This window comes from Euprymna scolopes, chromosome 37 (genome assembly GCF_053919585.1).
Source record: "Euprymna scolopes isolate OS-2025 chromosome 37, ASM5391958v1, whole genome shotgun sequence".
Taxonomy (NCBI): Eukaryota; Metazoa; Mollusca; class Cephalopoda; order Sepiida; family Sepiolidae; genus Euprymna; species Euprymna scolopes.
In genome coordinates, this window is record NC_136518.1 from 52,197,744 (window position 1) to 52,218,960 (window position 21,217).

Genomic DNA, 21,217 nt, shown 5'->3' on the forward strand with positions numbered 1-21,217 from the left:
TAGTCCGAAATAAAAATAAAATAAAATTAATCACAAGCAAATAAATGTTTGTTTATTTTACAAAACCTTTGCATCGAATTTAGCTTCAAATGTATTTTCATTAAAAAAAAAAAATTATTTTCATATAAAAAAAACTAAAAACTGCTTCAATGTAGAAATCTTTCTCCTTCATTGACTATTAAGAGAAAACATGAAGTGTAGTATCCAAACAGATACTACACTTTTATTCTAGCCAAAATTCAATGTCATAAAAAGAAAAAAAGAAATCCGTTTAAAATCGAAGTTTATTCACAGCCGTTTATATGTACATGTTATTTATAAAAGAGATTAGAACATCCCTGAGTAGATCGTCACACAGAGCACCTCGTGTTGGGTGGGGGAGAAAGGTGGGCGGGGGGTAAAATCCATATATTACAATTTGTCAACAAGTGCGTAAGTAGAAGAGGGGGCAGCAGGGAATAAGAAATACTGGATCTAAATAACAATGAGACGATGCTGAAAGATGGATGAAAAAAAAAACAAAATGGTAGAAAGTGTAATAAGAAGCAGCAGCGGATCAAGAAGATGAAGAAGGCAAAAATGGTCTTCCTCGAAACCTCTGCGTAGAATCACACATAAACGGGGACGGCGTCTTCTGGAAGATGCCAAACGCATTCATCAAACTGAAAAGAAATTCAAAGAAAAATAAAATTTTAACTGTAAATATTTTGTATTATTATTCATTCGACTACTGTTCTCATCTTGAGTGCGATTATCACAACGTTTGGGTCGATATAACCTCCAACCTTCTTTAGGTGTATCTTGTCGAACTTGGGAATTAGGAGGGAATTTCGAGTGGAACCCATTATTTACTTCATGGGGGTAGCGTGCTCTTGTTCTGTCAGCCATGACTGGATAGAGGTCCTAAGTATGTCATGGTTAACGGAACAAGAGCACGCTAACCCCGTGAAGTAAATAAAAGGTTCCGCTCAAAATTTTGTCCAAATTCCAGAGTTCGACAGAAACATTCCTGAGTTCAACAAGATACACCTGAAGAAGGTCGGAGGTTATATCAACCGAAACATTGTGAAAATCACACTCAAGATGAGAACAGTAGTCCGAGGAATCCAAATAATACAAATAACCAATCGTCATCTCAAAAATTCAGAAACGTCATATAAATCTTTTAAGTTTAATATTTTAGTACTGTTTTAACTATAAAAATTTATAATATAAAAATGAAGTCAGCTGGATTTTCAACTTCAGACTTAAATAACTTCCATCCTAACATATTAATATTTCAGTCTGAATAGTTATTTCCTTTTCTTTAACATTGATCCATGTTATTGAAATGAAAAATTGTAGTTCAATTTAATTTCTTTGCAAATGCAATTATTCCTGCTCAAATATTTTTCACGTGGAAGACATCTTTGTCTTTTCTGCAACAAATGTCAATTCCATTCTAGAGTATTTCATTCTGAATAGCCATTTCTTCTTCTTCATAGTTGATTGATGTTATTGAAAAGAAAAATTCATTTTAATTTCTTTGCAAATTAAATTATTCCAGCTCAAAATATTTCTTTCGGGAAAGACATCTTTCTTTTATGGTTCGTCCTTGTGCAACTTTCACTGTAAGAACTTGTCTTTCTTTCACCACTGTTAAAAACTGTCCTTGTGCCTGACATTAAATGGAATTTTCATGAACAGAATTTCTTTACAAGATTTCCTTGAAGACTACAACATGGTCATCTTCAAGTAATGTCATCAAATACAGGGTGACCCCCCCAAAAAAACGGGCCCAAACTCTAATTAGGCCCTGTTTCTTAGTGCTTTGTCCGAATGAAATGAAACTTTGGTCATAACTAGTTTATTATATTCAAAACATCACATCAAAACACTAGGGCCTTTTTTTTCTCCGTTGACTGTAAAATGCTCAGAAAAACAATTGAATGTCCTGTTTTTTTTTGGGTCGCCCTGTACTTTGCCATAGACCATTCCATTTATTATTTTCAATCCTCTCATAATATTCTTCATCATTCAACTGACAATCTATCCATCTTATTAATCCTTATGCTCAAGTGGCTTTTAGACAAGTGGTAACTTGTTAGTAAAAACAAAGGTTCTTGTCCAGAATTCAACCTAATTAAAAAACAAAAAATACAGAAAATCTGTGTGTGTCTATACCCATCACGGAATAAAAAATATCATATTCCAAAAACCATGTAAATTGATCAAGTAATTTCTTTTAAAAAAAAGAAAAAGAAAAAATCAAATCAAATTTTATGGGTAAGCGAAAAGGGACTGTCATGTGTCACCATCTTGAAAAAACAATGGCAGATTACTCTACATTTATTCAAACTTGTGAGATCAGCAATTTAATGATTTCACATTAATCACTTAAAAACGATTTTCTTTATAAAAAGGAAACATTCACAAAAAACACTCGTTTGGCTGAAAACACTATCAACAAATTTCCCCACTCTTTATCTGTGCCTAAACCTAAACGTAGATTCCATGAACAAAGATTCTTTCTTAGAACAGCACACCTGTGGAACTCTCTTCCATTTATCTGCTTTCCAGCTGACTACAATATGGCCGTCTTCAAGTCCAATGTAAACAAGTTCTTGATGACCTGTTCCCCTTAACTAATCCAATTTACCAAATTTACACTTCTAACGATTTCTATGATATTGTCCTTTTGACCAATGTACACTCTTTAATCCTTATCCTCGAGTGGCCTCTGGGCCTTGATAAGTGGGGATTCCTTTGTAAAACAAAAGAAAACTACTTTATTAGTGCAGACATCACAAAGATTTTTCTGTATTTTTGTTTCTTATATTTAGATTTAACTGTGGACTTGCACAAAAAAAAAAAAAAATGCTATAAAAACAACAAATCTCGATAAAATAAAATTATAAAATGTTTGATTTTTTTTTGTTTTTTTTTTAGCAGTGATTGCTAAATTTTTAAAGTTTAAGAACAAACTTTTTTAGCCCTAAAACCTGCAAGAAAATCTTACCTCATTGAATTCGTTTAAAGATCCGTTGCATGCATAGCTTTCTTCACTTTCTAAAGGGACATCAAAAAAGTCAGGAGGGACAAAATTTCTTAACGAGATCTACAAAGAAAAATAGAGAGAAATAAGTTAAATTCTATCAAGACATTCACATTTTGTAGACATACATTTTCTATCACTTTTGTAGGCATACATTTTCTATCCCTTCTGTAGGCATACATTTTCTATTTGTTTTGGGTTCAGTTTATAGAAATGTAGTTTAGTGCAACTGAATTTTTTTTATAGTACTTATAGACATTGGATACACAAGAAAACCAGTGGAATTACTGTTAGGTTAAGAAAGAATAAGAGTGGAACTTGTGCATTTGCAAGAATTCTCAGTTGCCATGCCAACAAGTTTGCGGTTGTTGAATAATGGGGATGGAAGGGGGGGGATTATTGATTACCCACTATTCACCACACAATTATAAATTTTCTAGAAATCAAGAATTCATAATTTCTGCAACTCAATACAGTTTCTGGGAGGCGACGGTTGTCTAGTGGTTAACCATATGAACTGATAACTTTGATGTTCCAAGTTCAAATCCAGTTCCTTTCAGTGAAATCAGTTAGGATGTTAGCAACCTTATTGTACCTATTTACTATGCCTCCCCACGGGACAGAGTTAGACACCAGGGTCGTTTTTTAACGTGGAGAAAAGGTACAAAAATAAAAATTGTCTCAGTCGTAAAGGATTTCTCCTCCACCGAAAGAGAACAAGAAAATGAAGTGCAGCATCTGAAGAACAGATACTACACTTTGATCTTGACCAAAAGGCCAAGCAAAGTCACTCTCGTAAGTACCTGTCTTTCTAGAAAGAATTCGGATTAGAAAATTATCGGGGAAACCAATGCTAACAATAGAATCTTCAAAATATGATGACGACTACATTTTTTGGTCATATCGGTATGCCTTATTCATTGCCTTTCATTTGTGTCTTCAAAGTATTATCCAGAAAGTTCTGTATGGCTTTTCCGGAACAGATGCTGTATTCTAATGATTTAGTACCGGTCTGTGAAACGTACTCATTAAGTTAAAGACTTGGAGGAATGCTATGGAAAGTAAAGGTTTTCAAGATAGTGTTACTAAGACATAAGTAATGATCAGTGGTTGTAATGTTGGAAAGCTACCGAAAAAAGGAAAGTTCCCTTGTTCAATTTGTAGAAAAAAAAAAAAACTTGGGTACAATTTTAATATTTTTGTTGTATCTGTAAGTATTGGGTACACAAGAATTACCGTGGAATTACGGGTAGGTTGAGAAAAAAAAAATCAAATTTGTGTGCAGGAAATGCAAAAGAATGGAGATTGATGAGAACTCAAAATTCAACGTGCTTCAGTAAGTTTCCAGAGTTTTTTTGTACAGGCAGGTTTCAAGTTCAAATGAACAGCTACAGCAGGAATCGGAATACACACTACTAAAGCCTGATTGTCACAGCTAGTGAATTTCAAAAATGCATTCTGGATGTGAGGATACTTTAGAAAAAGGATATAATTCTGTGTTAAACTTGGAAAAAATGCCACAGAAGCATACGGAATGCTAGACTTTTTATTTATATATATTTTTTAAGGTATTTTTCTTTCTTTCCTCAGTTTTTCAAAAAGTTTTGTTTTTGATAAAAATTTTTTTTTTTTTTGAGTCTGAACAAAAATTATTCTCAACTGATAAAAAAGTCTTTGAATTCTGGTGAAAGATTTTTTTTCCCTTTCTTTCCTTTTGAACCATCTTGCATGAATCGAGCATCAGTTTTTGATTAGCATAAGCGATTTAAGGAAGGCAGGAAGTCTGTGAGGGATGATGAGAGGTGTGGGAAGAGCAAGGAAGTCAGAACACCAGAGTTGATTGACCAAATAAAGAATTTCATGAATAAGGGCCGTCGTGTGTCTATAGAGACAATAAGTACATAGCTTGGTGTCAGTGTGGGAACTGTACACACAATGATTCGCGAGCAACTGAAGATGCGGAAGATTTGTGCAAAGTTTGTCTTAAAGATGCTCAGAGAAGATCAGAAAGAAAGACGTTGTCATAACAGCAGGAAGATGGTCAAGGATGCTCTGGTAACCTGTGATGAAAGCACGATTTACCGCTATGACCCAGAGACCAAGATAAAGAGTTCCCAGTGGAAGCATGCTGGCTCTCCCAGACCCAAGAAGGCCAAACAGAGTAAATCCACTCAGAAACTTATGATGATCCCTTTTTTTTAACAGCATGGGCATGGTCTACATGCACTGGGTTCCCACTGGACAAATAGTCAACAAGGAAAACTATGTTGAGGTTTTAAGGGAGTTCAGGAAGAAATTCCGTTGAAAGAGGACAGCACTCTTCAAATCGGATCAGTGGCATTTTTATCAGGACAATGCACCAGTTCACAACTCCATCCTTGTAACAGACTATTTGACCAAGATGGGCATCAAGGCAGTTCCTCACCCTCCCTATAGTCTAGACTTTGCTCCCTGTGACTTTTTATTATTCCCTAAGCTCAAGGAAAATCTTAGAGCCTGCTGTTATGAGACTATTGAAATTGGTATGCTCACACAGAAGGACTTCCATGGGGCTTTTCAGAAGTTGTTGGAACAGTGCAACAAGTGTATTACAGCCGGAGGAGATTACTTTGGAGACTAGAGTTTCGTGTGTGTATTATCAATAAAAGTGTCCATACGAAAAGTCTTATTGAAGGCACCTTATATATCTGAATTGCAGAACTTTTGAGAAGTCTAAGTACCTTGGAGTACAAAGTGCTTATAATTTTTATTTAACATGTAGATGGGATCCAGCAGATGCTACCATTCCAAGTCAAAGTGGACCTGCGAGTATTGGCAGCTAAAGCATGACCAAATTCTCCAGAGCTCCCAAATTTGGGCTTCAGCACTGAATTCACCTTATGGTCATGACAGAGTTTGAATAATTAATAGGGCTTAATCTCTTTCTCACAGAAGAGATGTTGCGAGTTTGCTTTATCGTTATTTTCATGGCAGGTGCTCGACTGAGCTTCAATCTATGGTCCACCCTCACCAAACTTTCACAATAAACACCCGTCTAGCTGAAAACACTATCACTAATTTCCCTCACTCTTTATCTGTGCCTAAACCTAAATGTAGATTCCATGAACAAAGCTTCTTTCTTAGAACTGCACGCCTATCGAATTCTCTTTCATTTTCCTGCTTTCCAGCTGACTACAATATGGTTGTCTACGTTTTCCTGCTTTCCAGCTGACTACAATATGGTTGTCTTCAAGTCTAATGTAAACAAGTTTTTGATGAGCCGTTCCATATAAGTTTACAAATTTGCCGAATTCCAATTACTAACGATTACTATATTGCCCAATTTCTACTGTACATTCTTTAACCCTTATCCTCAAGTGGCCTCTTGACCTTGATAAGTGGTGATGCCTATGAAAAAAAAAAAAAGGATAGAACTACGATCAAGAGGAACTAACACCTTTTCTGTTTCACACGGAGTTATTCCCCCCTTTTACCTTTTGTTCTCATTTCTTCAGTACTTTCTGTTGTTCATGTGCTACACACATATTCATCTTCGGGCACAATCTTCTGCAAAGCATTAATAGTTATGATATGTCAACGGTCCTATTCATAACAAAAGCATTGCTAATTAAAAACAAATTTGGGAGGCTGGTGAAGAATGTATTTCTTCTTACCTGTTTTTCTATTAATGCATTAAAATCAATGCCTTTAAAAAATGGAAGGTTCTGGAAGGAAAAAAGATCTGTAAGCCGTCGATTCGGGCATTTTGTTAACAACTGAAAAATAAAAATAAAATAATATTTAAAATAAAATCATATTCTATCAGTAATCTATATAATTATAATATTCTATTGACCTTGCTTGCTTTCTTGCATCTTGTCTTCGATGATCGGGCGATTCCAGCTTCTAAAAAAATGGGATGATAGTATATATATATATATATATATATATATATACGTAAATTGAATAAAATCACTACCGACATGAATCGAAATTCACTTATTTTGGCGTTAAGCTCTTACAGCTGTTTCGTGAAAGGATGGACAATTACCTCTCGTCCATAGAACTGTAAATCTTCCATCCAGTCACTCCTCAGAGACGCTTACAACTATTCCCAACAAGTTCTTCAATCCGTTGTGAACACGTTTATTTTTTCCCTCCATATTAAATGGAGCTCATATTTATACTTATTTTTTAGTTTCGTACAACCCTTACAGTCAAGAACATCTTCTTATAACTTAGTGGACTTTTAACATTTTATATATATATATATATAAAATGTTAAAAGTCCACGTACGCTTCTAGGATAGTGATTTAAAGGTTATGAGGGTTTTTTGAAGCATGAAAATAAGGTTACTTTGTGTATTTAATATATATTTTTTTTTATATTTCAAGCGGTCCTCTGCTCTTGATCACAAAAAAGTATCAAAATGAAAGACGTTTAAAAAAAATAAAAATTTGTAGTATGGAAAGCGTTCATTCCTAGCAGGTTTGTTGCTAGGAATGAGTATTGTCCATACTACAAATTTCCATTTTTTTCAACCTCTTTCATTTTGATAGTTTTTTGTGATCAAGCGTGGAGGACTGCTTGAAATATCAAAAAATAATAAAAAATAAAATTACTGCCTTCCATAGTTGTTTTTTCACCACGTTTTGAATAAAACAGCAAAAAGATGAGGATAAAAGTCCGCAATAAATAAATGAATAAATAATACTCATCTCAATAATGAATTCCAAGTAATTAAAATAATATATTGTCCGGAGCTATTTTTACAATAAAACAAAATATTCAATTTAGTGTGTTAAGATTAGCAGAGTCATTAAATTTAAATTTATTTGTTGCATCTTTAATGAAGTTCAATTTAATGCGTATGAGAATTGTGCAACAGAGTGTGTTAAACTAAAAATGATGAACCGAGTTCCAGTCTGTTTTTAACAGCAAGAAAAACAAACGATATGAGAATGATATGGACATGCGATTTCAACTTTAGTAACGAGCTTAGATCTGATGACCTCAGCAGAAAATTACATGTGGACAATACAGGGAGATGTGTGTGCAGAACAGGAGACTTTGTTGGTTTGGTCACATTGAAAAGTTCTTGAGTTAGTAGATGTCAAACAGCTGCGGTAGCGGGGTCAGCTGGCAAGGGAAGACAGCCCCCCCCCCAATAAAAAAGAGTTTTCAATCTAATAGATCCCACACTATCAACCAAACACAAACCTCTGTCCCATCACTGCAATGTTGCATCCCTGTATCTGTTTTACGAGTATTTTAATGGAATGTGCTCTGATGAACTCAGAGCAACACTTATGCCTCCTTGACATAATACCCCTAGACTAATCTGACAAGCAGCAAAATTCCACCCCTTCACTGTAGAGATTTTGCGATGCCTTCTACTCTAATAGTTTCTTACCTCGAACTGCTAGATTTTGGAATTCTCTCCTGTTCTCCTGCTTCCCTGAATGTGCTGACAAGCAGAAGTTCAAGTGTAATGTTAACAGACATCTCGCTGCTTAACTCCCTACATAGTGTCACTGTAGATATAGCTAAAATAGTAAACCTTTGTGTTGGTTGGTTGGTTGTTGGTTGTTTTACGGCATATCAACCCTTTTCGGGTTATTTAATGCCGAATCCAAAGATTCGGAAGAAAAATTTTTTTTTAATAGAATATATTTGTTTTCACGTCGATTTCTATTTAACCCAATAGTTGGGACCCTAACAGGTACTACCACTCCGGGTCAGAGTGGAACTGGGAGCAATGGTAATTAAAGGGTGGCTCCACACTCCCCAAAGCCTACAAGCTGGGGCCTCACCACTGAATATAGTTTAAGGTCATATCCAGGACCCCCATTGAGGGACTTTTACCCTCTGCAGGGGGGCAGTCGGCGTATTCTAATGCCCCACTGACAGGGCCCCTTTGTGTTTAAGTGGCACTGTACGTTGTTTGGGGTGAATAAGAATAAAAAAAAATCTTGTTGCTCAACTCCTTACATAGTGTCTTTGTAAATATAGTCTGAAATAGCAGACCTTTACATTCAAGGTACTGTGACTTGTTTGAGGTGAAAAAAAAAACAAAGAAGAAAAAAGAAAAAAAGCTAAAAAAAAAAAACCCAAAAGAAAGAAAAAAACAAAAGAAAAAAAGACAAAAGAAAAAACAAAAGAGAAAAACAGAACAAGAACAGAAACAGAAAAAGAACAGAAAGAAAAGAAAAAGAAAAAAAAGAAAGAATGAAAAAACAAAGGAAAACAATGATGAAAAGTTTTTTTTTGTTTAAAAAAAAAAAAAAAAAAATTACAAAAAATATTTTTTGAATGGAAGTTGTACTTACCCGACTGACTACATTTTCACATTTATCTGTAATATATGTTGGTAAATAGTATTCACACTCGGACACAAGGTTAGCCATTTCAAAATGATTTGCAGCTCCGTCAACTGGGTACTAAAAACAATGACAAAAATACAGTATAAGAATATAGTTAACGTGAAATGTTGATTTCCTTAAGGCTTTGTTCCTATATCCTTTAATAACACGAAATACATGCTAAAATATACTTTAGTTCTAGGATTGAGTTATGTTTGAAAAAAAATTCCATTTTAATGATTCTAATTTGCCATAATTTATAATTAACTGAACATATCACTCGTTTCTCTCTTAGCTATCTATGTATTTCTCTCGCTTCCCCACCTCTCATTCTATGCTGATTCAGTCTCTAATATTTCTTAATGTTTCTGTGAGCATTTAGAAAAAGAGTGACTCTCTCCGCATTCCATGTTTAAAAAGAATGTGTCCTCTATAGTATCAGACCTGACCGAATGGTTAAGTGTAGGTATAGACCGATTCATACCATCCAAAAAATTCCAGCAAAAGCCTTATAGCCAGCCAGGGTTCTTCCCAGAATGTGCTGCTGCCATCGCGCACAAAAATCACTTTTTCCATAGCTACCAACGTAATAGATGTACTGAGACTAAAGCTGCTTTCAGGACTGCCAGCAACCACTGTAAAAGAGTAATAAAAAATGCAAGACAGCTATATGCTTAGTTCGTTAAATCCAAAGTAGCTGAGCAGTGGCTTGGTTCCCACTAGTTTTGGCAAATAGTAAACAGGATCAACTATCATCAATTGACCTGAGGTCATCTCGTCAGCATCAGACAAAGCCAAACTATTTGCCAAGAACTTTGCAGCTAATTCTACCCTATGCGACCAAGGCCATCAACTCCCCATATTTCCTCCTATAACAAACAACATGCTATGCAACATATCTGTGCGTGATGTCACCAAGCTAATCAAGAACCTTGATTCCAGTAAAGTAACTGGCCCTGACGGCATTCCAATTATAGTGTTGAAAAAGTTTCAACCAGAACTTGCCCCCATACTTACAAAACTGTTTAAGTGTTGTCTTAAGGAAAATTGCTTCCTAACACCCTGGAAAACCTCATCAGTATGCCTTGTATTTAAGAATTCAGGTGATAGGTCATCTCCCTCTCAGTACAGACCAATAAATCTCCTGTGTGTCATGAGTAAGTTGCTGGAATCCATATTAAATAAAGAAGTAGTCAACCACCTCAGCAGAAACAACCTTCTTAATGACATGCTATATGGTTTCTGTTCTGCTAGATCTACAGCAGATGTGCTAATGGTTATATCTCATAAAATTTAATGAATCTCTCGACAAAGGCTTCCTTTCTAGAGCAATTGCTCTTGACATATCAAAGGCCTTCGATAAGATATGGCATAAAGGCCTACTTCACAAGATTTCTAGCTACGGTATAACTGGAAATGTTTTCTCAATTATTAAATTATTTCTCTCTCATAGGCTCATAAGAGTAGTGGTTGATGGGCAGAAATCAGAAGCCCACAGTATTAATGCTGGAGTCCCTCAGGGGTCCAACCTGGGCCCAACTCTCTTCCTGATCTACATTAATGATTTCCCAAAACACATACTTAAATCATTTGTTGACTATGCTGATGACATGACCATCTATGGCAACACATCAAAGGCAGTAAATGACAAAGTTCTCTGATTTTCTCTCATCTGATCTTGAGCGCATAGTACAATGGGGGAAGAGGTGGCTGGTTACTTTTGATGCATCTAAAACCAAGCTTCTATTTTTACATCATCAATGCTCTGATCCCCATCTGGCATCAACTGAAATGAATGGCTCTCGTCTTGGGGAGGCTCGATGTTTAGACAAGTTTCTGGGATTGACCTTTACTCCTAATCTGAAATGGAACATGTACATCAGATCTGTTGCCAAAGTTACTGGAAAAATGGTAGGATCCTTCTACCGCTTCAGTAGATATCTCACTACTGATGCAATTCTCTATCTATATAAAAGCCAAGTATGTCCAAGGATGGAGTACTGCTGCCACATCTGGGCAGGAGCTGCTAAAAACAGCTAATCCTGCCTTGACAGAGTACAAAATAGACTTTGTAGCTTAGTGGGGGATGCCCTTTTCTCTTCCCTGCAACCTCTCTCCCTCAGAAGAGACGTTGCGAGCCTGTCTTTGTTTTATCGTTATTTCCATGGCAAGTGCTCGTCTGAGCTCCAATCTCTTGTCCCCCCTTGCCAATCTTTCACAAGAAACACCCGTCTAGCTGAAACCACTGTCAATAATTTTCCCCACTCTTTATCTGTGCCTAAATTAAAATGTAGATTCCATGAACAAAGCTTCTTTCTTAGAAGTACACGCCTGTGGAACTCGCTTCCGTTTGCTTGTTTCCCACCTAACTACAACTTGGATGTCTTCAAGTCCAACATAGACAAGTTCCTGATAAACTGCCCCCTTAAGTAATCCACTTTATCTAATCTCCATTACTAACGATTACTACGATATTATTCACTTGATTACTGTACACACAATAACCCTTATCCCCGAGTGGCCTCCGGGCCTTGATAAGTGGTGACTACCATGTAAAAAAAAAAAAAAAAGTATCGGTACACAACACAAACATGTGAATTATATGGAAAAAATCAAGTTTCCATGTTTACATAATAATAATCTATATATCTATAAAAATGAAATTGTCTGTGTGTGTGTGTGTGTGTGTGCCTGTCTGTCTGTCTGTGTGTGTATATTTCCTACCAAAAAGAAATTTGACATAAGGGGTATTGAGATTTGGGAAAATCTTTTTAATCGGTTTTTGGCCAGAAATTTGGTTGCGAAGGGGTCAAAGTTCAATGATTTGAGCTTTGAAATCTCTATCAAATTCCTCCACTAATTTTGGGTCTAAACATTTGAAATTTTATATAATGGGTATCCAGACATGCAGGAAGTTTTTTTTAATCAGTTTTGGGGCGAAAATTTGGCTGTCAAGAGGTCAATGTTGAAAGAGTTGACCTTTGCAGACTCTACCAAACTCCTCCACCAATTTTGAGTCTAAACACTTAAAATTTTAGATGTAGGTTCCTGGACATGAGTCAAACTTTTTAATATATATATATATATATATATATATATATATATATATATATATATATATATATATATATACACACACACACACACACACACATATGCACATAAATTTATGTACAGTACATAGGGCTTGAGCAAAGCTGGGCTGAACTGCTAGTACTTCTATATAATAGTGGCTCACAAAGAAAAACTAAATAAGAAACATGAAGAAGTAAAACAAAAGAAGATTGAGACAATACAGAAACAAATCAGAGCAGTATAAGATTTTTGAAAACAGTGAAACCAGTTTTATCAAAATACTAGCAAGCTACCTGGCATTGCCCAGTCGTAAAATGTTTAATTATATTTTAATTCATGCAGATTTCGTATTTATTATTATAGCACCAATACTATATTGATTATTATAGTGTACCTAATACACAGTAGCGATTTCAAAAGTAAAAAAATGAATGACTTATGTGCCATCAGCTAGAAATGAAACCAAAACACAGCTCTCCGGCCTTATTTACCTAAACCCAAACGTATACAAAGCCTGCAAAAAATAATGTTGTTCAACCTATAACTTTTAAATTAGCGCATGCGCAGATAAAAATGGGTATCATCAAATTACACCAAGATCAATGTTCTTTTTTTTCAATTTTGATAACTTAGCAGCTATTTTACTGGCTAGAAACCAATTAGAAAGAGTACTACATGTCTAAATACCCTATATATCAAATTTCAAGTCTGTAGACCAAATATTAAGAGAGGAGTCTGGTAGAAAAGTCATATATACATATATATATACATATATATATATATATATATATATATATATATATATGCCTTGGAAGATTTTTAACCTTTAAAACTATATAAAAAACTTATTTAATTTTTATATTTTGTTATCTTTCGTTAGAAAACTATTTAGTCAGTAAGTCATTTAATCACCTGTAATCGCAGGAATTTAAAAAAACAGTATGACTCCCCAGTAGTGTTGATCAAACACCACTTTCCTTAATCACAAGAACAAAAAAAATTTTTGTTCCAGACATTGAATCTAGTTTCCTTCTCTAGATTAATTTAGCTAACCTGCATATTTCTGTGTGCTAGAATGTTTTCATCTTAAATTCTTTGCAATTATAAAGAATGTAGAAACTATGCATAAATAGAATTTAGCGTAATAATGAAATGAAACGAATCATTTAATAAGAAAGCATAAAAAAAATGAATAAATAATTAATTAATTAACACTTGTTTATCAAAGGAATATGCAAATTAGTTAATATTCATGTAGTCGCTTGCACGCCCACGATTGATTTCGTTTTAATAGTTTTTGAACAGAAAAATAGGCTTTTAATATCAATGTAAAAAAAAACTCAACTTGTGGAGAAAATACAAGGTCAGAACACCCATTCCCAACAGCATGAAAACATTTCTATGGCAAGATATTACGGAAGTAATAAGAACACAATAGAGATGCTGAATGGCTGAAAAACATGAATGTCTTCACAGCAAAACTACAAAATGAAGAAGCTCTCAAGGAAACTCAAAGAAAAATATCCAACCACATGGATCACGATAGAAGACTCTGATCCCCATCTGGCATCAATTGAAATGAATGGCTCTCGTCTTGGGGAGGCCTCATGTTTTGACAAGCTTCTGGGCTTGACCTTTACTCCTGATCTTAAATGGAACACATACATTAAATCCGTTGCCAAGGCCGCTGGAAAAATGGTCGGGTCCTTCTATCGATCCAGTAGATATCTCACTGCTGATGCAATTCTTTATCTATATAAAGGCCAGGTATGTCCAGGGATGGAGTACTGTTGCCACATCTGGGCAGGAGCTGCTAGAAAGGACTTATCCTGCCTTAATAGAGTTCAAAATAGATTTTGTAGCCTCGTAGGGGATGCCCTTTTCTCTTCCCTGCAACCTTTCTCACAGAAGAGATGTTACGAGTTTGTCTCTGCTTTATCGTTATTTTCAAGTGCTTGGCTGAGCTCCAATCTATGGTCCCCCCTCGCCAATCTTTCACGAGAAACACCCATCTAGCTGAAAACACTATCTCTAATTTCCCCCACTCTTTATCTGTGCCTAAACCTAAACGTAGATTCCATGAACAAAGCTTCTTTCTTAGAACTGCACGCCTGTGGAATTATCTTCCGTTTTTCTGCTTTCCAGCTGACTACAATATGATTGTCTTCAAGTCTAACGCAAACAAGTTTTTGATAAACCGTTCCATATAAGTTAAATTTACTGAATTTCCATTATTAACGATTACTATATTGTCCAATTTCTACTGTACACTCTTTAACCCTTATCCTCGAGTAGCCTCTTGGCTTTGATAAGTGGTGATGCCTATGTAAAAAAAAAAAAGAAAAGTACTGTTGTCATAGTTGGGCTAGTGAATCTGTGTCCCATTTGAAGGTTCTTGATAAATTTGTAATTTGACTGGCTTCAAACTTTCTTCTTCACTGCAACGTCTCGTTCACAGACGTGATGTTGCTAGTCTCATTTTTTTTTTATAAATACTATTATGACAAGTGTTCTTCAGAATTGTCTGATCTATTCCCTGCTTCCTTTGTTTCAGCTCGTTTGACTCATTGATTTAACAGTCTTCATCAATTTGTTGTTTTAATACTCCATTGTAATACAAATTTTTATTCCAGTAGCTCCTTTCTGCAAGATTGTGGAATTCTTTTCCTGCTCACTGTTTTCATTCTACCTTAGTCTTTTCAAGATTAAGGTCAATAGGCATCTCCAGTCTTTACAATAATCAGCTTTCATACTTGTTAGCTCCTTGCATCAAGTGGCTTCATACCTTGTGTAAAGCGATTTCCATTAAAAAAAAAAAAAAACAAGTGCATACTGATTTTAAAATTTCACAACCTTACATGAAAAGCTAATGCAAAACTTGAGATGTGTCCACAAAACAAAAATACGAAAAGACATTGATAAAGAACTACAGACCAATAACCTGTTTACTGACTATGTGGAAATTGTAGAGAACAGATTTATAACTCTCTTAAAAGTCATGGACTACTTCCAGAGGAACAGAAAAGATGCCAGAAAGAGAAAAAGAGAGATACATGACCCGTTATACATAGACTCAAAGATCATAAAGGAGGTAAATAGCAGAAAGAAACAAAAAACAAACATGGCATGGATCAACTACAAGAATGCCTAAACAGAAGCATGGACAATTGAATGCTTAAGGATGTACAAAATATACAAGAGTATTCATTTTATTTAAAAAAAAAAAAACTATAGAAAGCAATGGAAACCTGAAGACTGGAATTGCCAGCTGAAGGATAACACCTGACTGTGATTAAAAATACATATGGTGTTCTTTCAAGGAGACTATTACCATTTTTGTTTATTATAGCCATGATAGCACTGAACAACATACTCAGGAAATGTGATGCCAGATACAAATTTACAGACACAGAACAAACCACCTCATGTATATGGACAATTTGAACCTATTCAAACAAAAAAAAAAGGAACTTGAAAAGCAGATAAACATGAACAGAATTTTCGGCCAAGAGATTTAAATGAAATTCTGAAAAGAAAAATATGTAAGGGGGGGGGACTGAAAACAGCAAAAGGAATGGAACTGCTCAACCAAGAGAAGATAAGGGAATTTGGCGAATATGATATTTATAAATATTTGGGAATTCTAAAAGGAGACATCAGCAAATCAACAGAAATGAAAGACAAGATTGAAAAAATATATGTGAGAACAAGAGAATTCTTAGCAATCACACTATGTAATAATAATAAAAGGATATTCTGTACCATTGATATGCTAGACAAGAAAAGAAATTAGGCATTTCGATTAGGCATAGGAGACTAGGAAACTAATGACTATACACAATGCATTACACCTGAAAGATGATACTGATTGATTCTATATGAAAAGGAAAGAGGACTTGTAAGTACAGAAGACTGTGTGAATACTACAAAAAAAGAATTGGAAAAATACATAACTCAAAAAACACTAACGCTAGTCACCACGATAAGAGACAGTAACAAAATTAACAATTCAGGCAACAGCAAAACAAGAAACAAAAGGACAAGAAAAGAAAAGTTGGGAGACAAATCTGATGATTCACAAGAATGACAAGAAACTCTGGACATGGCTACGAAAAGGACAGAGAAACAGAATCGCTACTGACAGCTGCAGAGAACAACGTGATTAGAACTATATCAAAGCTAAAATAGACAAAATTAACCTATTTTGAACTCAGGTGATTGAACGCTGGTGGTTAGGTTTCTCTTAGTCTTGGTTTGACTTAAAGTGATTCTATTCTTCTCTCCCTTTTTTATCATTAGAATTAACTCCTTACAGCAAGCAGCTTCACACCTTGTCTGGAGTGATTTCCATAAAAGAAAAATCATCTGCACTGATAAAGATATGTGATGGATGCAAATGACGACACCACTGTAAAATTAAGATTTATGTAGAATTCTAAGAGGATAACAGAAACAAATGGGGTTGGATACTCTAAAATAAGAAGATTTCAAGATGGCCAGACTTCATCTTGACCAAGCTTTTGACCATGCGTGATAATAGATAAGAAAATGGTGATCAATATTTAAAACATAAAATGAATCTCATGTAATATTTATATTTGTGGTGTAATAAAAAAAAAAAAAAAAAAAAGAAAAGGTGTTTTTTTGGTATTAGAGAGAGATTCAAAAATCAAAATATTGAATTTCAAGTAAAATCAATGCTATCTACTTAATTGTCTTGTCGCAATAATGAACATATCCAAAAATTATGAAAAACAATAAGGTAGAAAATTAATTATCAATGAAAACAGTTTTTGAAGACAATTAGACTCAAGTTTCGCAAATTGTCTTCAAAAACTGTTTTCATTAATAATTAAATTTCTACCTTATTTTTCGTAATTTTTGAAATGTTCATTACTAAAACATGACAAGTAGATATCATTAGTTTTATTTGAAATTCAATTTTTCGATTTTCATTCTAATAACGATGAAATAAAAAATCAAAAAAAAAAAAAATCAGTGCTTGCAGTATAATCAGGTTTCAAAAAATGCATTCTAAGTTAAAACACTATTGCATATATTTTTGTGTTGAAATTAGTAAAAATTCAAAAAATATTGAATAGAAGATCTACTAGAACTATGTTTTACAAGAAAAGAAAAAAAAACATTTGCGGTCTGCCATTTTCTATTTTGAATTAGTGAATTACAATTATTTTGTCAAAACCATAGACTGCAGTTACCTCCCCTGGATTTAAAAAAAAGTCTTCAGCATTAACAAATACAATAAAATATTATATAATAATATAATTGGATAAATTTTATTTTCACTTGTAATTATCTTTTATTCTCATCATTTTTCATAGTTAAAAATTTTTTTTTTACTAATTTCGACAACACGCAAGTACGTAATAGTGTTTTTTTTATCTAAAATACATTTGTTTGAAATCCAATATTATTATACTGCATACTCATAGACTTATTACGCACATTATTATGCACAAGCATCCAAAAAAATATCAAACACTTACTTCTCCAGTAAGCATCGTGTACATAAGAACTCCGAGAGACCACCAATCTGCAGTGTGTCCGTATGGCATAACCGAGAGAACTTCAGGAGCTGCAATGGAATGCAATGGAAGGATCATAGTCACATTTGAAAAGAAGAATACAGAAAACAATTTAGATTTGTAGAGGATAAACTGGTTGCTATAATAAAGCAGTGGTTCCCATAGAATGATTATTGGTGTGCAGTGAAGAGGTTATATAGTTACAAGTTATTACAGGCATAAAAAGTTTTCATATCGTTATGTTTGTGTTAATAAATACTAACTCACACATTATTACTTTGTTTTTTTTTTCTTTTCCTTTATTAAGCCATGGTCATAAAACCATTAGCAATAGACAGAGGCTACTAAGCTAATTAGGGAATGCATAAAACTTAGGAATATCACGATAGACAATAAAGAACTCTGAAAATGTGACAGTGATACATGTTTATTCACCCAGTTCTGAGGCAGCAGGTTCAGGACTGCAGAACACAATGCAAAAAGAAATTGCCAATACATCTCTGAACAAACACCGGTATCATTATGCAAAGGGTCTAAGGTGAATGTATATCATTGCAGATTTGGTCTGTTCAGCCACAGCACAGGACGATATTTAAGCATTGCGGTGGGGCAAGAACCATGAAATAATCTGTAGACAACAGAAGCAACTGTTACATTCTGTCAAGTAGACAGCAGATATAATCAAAGCATATCATGTACTCCAGAGGGAACAGGGTCGCAGTAGGGAATATATAGTATATATCTGATGACACAATGTTATAGATGCTTAAAAGAATCAGAGAACACTTTGCCAACTCCAGCGAACACTAGGGACCCATATTCCAAGTGGGGACAAATCATTGCCTTGTAAAACCTAGTCAGCAAATGCCATTCACAAGGAATATGGCAGCTCAGGATATGCAACACTTACGTGATATTGATGCTTAAATGATAGAAATAAAATGTATATCCTTTGTTTGAATTGTTAGATATTTTCAATTTTCCAGAACAATAAACATTAGTAAATGTTGTTAAGCAATAAACATTAGTAAATGTTGTTTTACAATATTAATAGATTTAAAAAAAAAAAAAAATTTTAATTTCTTATTCGATGTTTATGTGTTAGGTGTTGTAAATTAATGTTTTAATTGAAGAAATAAAAAAAAATATGATTGAATATGATCAAAATTTCTTATTTGATATTTAGGTGTTTTAAATTAAGGTTTTAATTAAAAAAAAAAACAAAAAAAAAACATAAACAACATAAATGAATCTGAGAAAAATCTTCTTTGATTTATTATTTTATTCAATGTTACATTTAATTCATGTTTAATTTATGGACACATTTTCTAAAAAGAAAAGGTGATAATGACAATAATAATTCTATAACTTTATTAAAATAGCAAAAGTTGACCGATGCTATAGTGATGATTGCTTGAAATTTGGATTTCACTGGATTGGAGATGCACACATTCCTTCCCCACTGTGTTTGTGCAACCAAACGTTGTCTATTGAAACAATGGCTTCAAGTTAGATGAAAAGACACCTTACTACTAATCCTTTTAATCTCAACACTAAACTTTATTATTTTATTGCATAAAAAGGCTTTACGAGTAGAAAATATTGATTTTTTTTTTGTGATAAGTGTGCTGTGAGAATCTAAAGAGCTCAGTAGTGTGCCACCATGTAAAAAAATAAGTTTGGAAATCACTGCTATAAAAGGCTATGGGTAGGATTCTGATGCAATAGGCCCTCTTAAAAGGGGCATAACTTTGCTGATTATTAATATCCTCTTGATTAATTGACTGTCTAGGGAGGAGACTTCACCATCTTCTTTCATAATTATTTTCACATGGTGCACAGACTTTTTTCTCTGTATAGTCACATTCATCTATATATCTATAAAAGTGAAAGTGTCTGTCTTTGTGTGTGTGTGTGTGTCTGTGTATATTTCCCTACGCAATAACTCTGTCAATTTTCAGTCTACAGACTTGAAATTTGATATACAGGGTATTGAGATTTGGGAACATCTTTGTGATCCATTTTCGGCCAGAAATTTGGCTGCAAAGGGGTCAAAGTTCAACGATTTGACCTTGAGAACTCTATTAAATTCCTCCGCCAATTTTGGGTCTAAACACTTGAAATTTTAGATATCGGTTTTTTGGACATAGCTCTAACTTAATAACTTGATTTGAGCCTAAAACAATAAATGTTAAGGGGTCATAATAGGGATCAAAGTTTAAAAAAAAATTAACCGCTTTTGTCTCTACCAAATTACTCAGACAATTTCTGGTCTAAACATTTGAAATTTTATATAAAGAGTATTCAGAGATAGGGCAAGCTTTTTAATCGGTTTGGGTCGAAAATTTGAGTTACCAATATATAAATGTATGTATGTATGTTTGCATGTCTGCCTAAAACTTTTGACAGAGGCGATGGATTTTTACAAGATCAGTATAGTTTTGAAGTTCGACCTTTCAGACGACAAATATCGAAAAATTGGCTAAAAACATTAATGTCTTCACCTTCAACTGGGCATTTTTCTACCGGGGGGGGGGCGCTTTTTTTGCCGATATTTTCGAAAGTCATCCTCTCCTTTTGATTGCCTAGCCTTAATTAAAACCTACGTCACTTCCGGTTTGACGGTGGTCGTAACAGCAAAGACATCACGTTTTTTTCCTATTCTTTTCCTTCTTTGCGATTTGCGGTACAGGTTTGAGCTTGCCTGCCTTCCTACAACCATTTTTTTTTTTTGCTCAACATATACCTCCAAACACCCGGGCAACGCCAGGCTGAAATGCTAGTTCATGTATAAAGATTTGATTTTGATTTTTTTTTTTTTTTGATTTTTAAGTAACTGTTAAGGAGTTTGGCAAAAGAATACCTTTCTAAGTAAGATCATATTTATGCATGACATGAAAAGAAACTGAAATCTTTGAAAGATTTTCATCATTCCAGTAATTATAGGAACAACGAGACTCATTAAAAAGAACTTCAAAAACTACTTGGTAAGTATACCCAGTATACCAAGTGCAAGAGAGATCCAAAAAATTGCACTTAAAGGGACGGTTAGAATCTTAAAAAGATCTCTCAGTTGAAATGTATGAGAAAGTGGATGAATGTCTGACATCCGGTAGGATGCCTCATGAAATAAGAAAATTACAAAAACAAAACAAAAACAAAGTTAAATAAAAACATCTTTCTTCTTGGTATTTATATAGTTCTTGCTAAAATATAGTGT

General features: G+C 34.2%; 1 protein-coding gene across 1 annotated transcript in view; it reads right to left on the reverse strand.

The window, feature by feature from the left end:
- Positions 1–266: 266 nt before the first annotated feature.
- Positions 267–21,217, reverse strand: part of LOC145261160 (ribosomal protein S6 kinase-related protein-like) — a 98,855-nt gene continuing 77,904 nt past the window's right edge. Inside the window, exons 10-14 of the mRNA XM_080119482.1 lie at positions 17,959–18,047; positions 9,344–9,454; positions 6,688–6,789; positions 2,999–3,097; positions 267–662 (exon numbers count right to left, since the gene is read on the reverse strand). Of these exons, the coding sequence (XP_079975608.1) occupies positions 609–662; positions 2,999–3,097; positions 6,688–6,789; positions 9,344–9,454; positions 17,959–18,047 (455 nt within the window). The 3' untranslated portion in view covers positions 267–608. The remainder of the gene's footprint in view (positions 663–2,998; positions 3,098–6,687; positions 6,790–9,343; positions 9,455–17,958; positions 18,048–21,217) is intronic.